General features: G+C 39.0%; 1 protein-coding gene across 1 annotated transcript; it reads left to right on the forward strand.

Annotated features, from left to right (window-relative positions):
* On the forward strand, window positions 1-435 carry LOC113759500 (rRNA 2'-O-methyltransferase fibrillarin-like). Its single transcript, XM_027302076.1, has one exon. The coding sequence runs from the start codon at window positions 1-3 to the stop codon at window positions 433-435; it is 435 nt and encodes a 144-aa protein (XP_027157877.1).
* Window positions 436-2,836: the final 2,401 nt, after the last annotated feature.

Genomic DNA, 2,836 nt, shown 5'->3' on the forward strand with positions numbered 1-2,836 from the left:
ATGATAAAGGTAGGTTATGCTAGAAATAACGGACTAACTCATGTTAAAGAAGATGAAATTTATTTGTTAACGCTGTTCGGGCCCCCTCATTTCAGTGGACGACGTGGTGGTGATCTTCTAGGTGGCGGAGGTGGAGGTGGTGATCTTTTAGGTGGTGGAGGTGGAGGTGGGCTCTTTTTCGGTGGAAGAGGAGGTGGAGGTGATTTCTTGTGTGGTGGAGGTAGGGGTGGATCCTTTTTTGGTGGTGGAGGTGGAGTTGGTCTCCTTTTCGGTGGTGGAGGAGGTGGGTGTGACTTTTTATGCAGTGCAGCAGGTGGGGGTGATTTCTTAGGTGGAGGCGGTGGTGGGGTGGTGGAGGAGAGGGTGGCGGTGGTGATGGCGGTGGGGGTGGGGGTGATTTTCGGATATGAAACGGTGGAAGAGTTGGACGTCTGATGGGGGACAGCAGCTTGGGTGGTAAACGCAGCAGTGGGAGGGGGAAATTAGCATTTGTGTTCACAACGAATATGGCAAAGATTGCTAGGAGTTGCCATAGCAAACCTATGTGGCTCGCCATGACCGCTGAAAAGATGTTTTAGCTCTTAACTGTTAGAAATATTTACTGTTATTAATTAATCATATTTATTTATTTTATTTTACCTAAATAATAGAGTTAGTGGAGTAACTAGTGGAATTAGTGGAATAGCTAGTTGAGTTAGCGGGATAGTTAGTTGAGTTATTTTAATCTCTACAAATAGAGTAATTTCATATTATGAGTCATGTCAGTTTTTACAAAGAAATAAATTATTGTCCTTTGCTTCTCTTATTATTCTCAATAATTCTATTAGTGGCATCAGAGCCAGGTTAGTGAGTGAAAACAAAAGTGAGTTGTGAGAATTGTGTTGGTAAATTACGATGGCCACCGACAATTTTGTACAGCCAGCAATTCCTCGCTTTGATGGTCACTATGATCATTGGAGCATGCTAATGGAGAATTTCTTGAGATCCAATGAGCATTAGCAGGTTGTCAAATTTGGAGTAGTAGAGCCAACAACCGGAGTAACGTAGTCAGAGGTGCAGAAAATGGAGTTGGAAGCCTTGAAGCTGAAAGATCTTAAAACCAAAAATTATCTTTTTCAAGCAATTGATCGAGTCATTTTGGAGACAATTCTTAGCAAAGATACCTCGAAACAGATTTGGGACTCCATGAAGAAGAAGTATCAAGGAAATACAAAGGCGAAGCGGGTGCAGCTTCAAACTCTTCGGATCAAATTTGAGACTTTACGCATGAAGTCAAGTGAGTCGGTCACAGATTATTTTGCAAGAACGATGGCAATCACTAACAAGATGAGAATCCATGGAGAGAATTTGGAGGACGTCACCATTATCGAGAAGATTCTTCGATCGATGACAACAAAATTTAATTTTGTTGTATACTGTATAGAGGAATCGAAAGATATTGATGCAATTTCAATTGATGAGGTGCAGAGGTCTTTGTTGGTTCATGAGAAAAAAATTAACCAATAAGAGAAAAAGGAGCAAGCATTGAAGGTTTTAACAGAAAGTCACTCAACATGGAGAGGAGGCAGAGGCCGAGGCAGAGGTAGAGGAAGCAATGATCGCGGCAGTCAATAACAACATTACCAGCACTAAGAAAATCAATTTCAAGGAAGAAGAAGAGGACGAGGAGGCCACCCACCAACAACTCAAAGGCCAAAGTCAGCAGACAAATCTAATGTTGAATGCTACAAATGTCATAGGTATGGCCATTAACAGTCCGAATCTCGAACTAATTTGAATAGACAACATGGAGAAAGGACTAATTTTGCAGAAAAAGAAAAAGAAGTGTCTCTTTTGATGGTGTGCCACATGAGTGAAGAAACTCAACAAAATATGTGGTATTTAGACACCGGTTGCAGCAATCATATGTGTAGAGACAAGACATTCTCTGAGTTGGACGAGTCATTCAGTAATACTGTCAAATTTGGTGATAACTCTACAATTTCCGTTATGGGAAAAGGAAGGGTAACTATCCAAACTAAAGGAAATTCTTCTACTCACACTATCACTGATGTTCTTTTTGTTCCAGACTTAAAGACAAATTTGCTTAGTGTGGGTCAGTTGCTAGAAAAGGGGTACGAGATTTCTATCAAATATGGTGTCGCGCCCCATTTTTCGCGATGGAAAATAAAGAGGTATTTGTAAAAGATGGGATTTTATTAAAAATAGGTAAAAAAGGACCTAGAATGGGACTTAAAAAGAATGCGACAATTTAGGTCCAAAATTTAGTCTAAAAGGGTTTTTAAGAAAAAATAGGAGTCGCCACTTGGTATGGAGTTTTGGTGTACCAAGTCACCTAAAAAAATATTTTTGACAAAAATAAAATAAAACATAACCCTTTTGGACAACTCTAGGTCTTTGAAAAAACAGAAAAAATGGGTTCGGGAGTCACGGTTGAAGAAAGGGAAGGCAAAGGTTCGATTAACTCAAACCTAAAGCACCCTTTCAACCTAGTCGAAACTAGTTGTGAGGTTTAGTCAAAATTTTCCTAATCTAACCCTTAATTTTATCACATTTGAATGTTTCCTACATGGATGCAAATCTAAATTTATAGAAATATCGAAAGGGACAAAATGTTCATTCAAGGGTTTAATTGAACCAATCGCATTAATTGCGAAGGCCAAAATAATTCCTTGAAGGTGTCACGAGTATGCAAATGATGAAATTAAAAGAAAAGAAAAGAAATTAAATTATATACATAGACATAAGTGATCGAAGAAAAAAGGAATGCAACATAAAGGATACGGGAGACAAAAACTCGTGACATAATTTTCTTATACAGGAATTAATGGGATAT

Source organism: Coffea eugenioides, chromosome 2 (genome assembly GCF_003713205.1).
Source record: "Coffea eugenioides isolate CCC68of chromosome 2, Ceug_1.0, whole genome shotgun sequence".
NCBI lineage: Eukaryota > Viridiplantae > Streptophyta > Magnoliopsida > Gentianales > Rubiaceae > Coffea > Coffea eugenioides.

What these genes read in the sequence shown, in the direction of transcription:
- LOC113759500 (XM_027302076.1), top strand. Translation starts at nt 1, where the DNA reads ATGATAAAGGTAGGTTATGCTAGAAATAACGGACTAACTCATGTTAAA.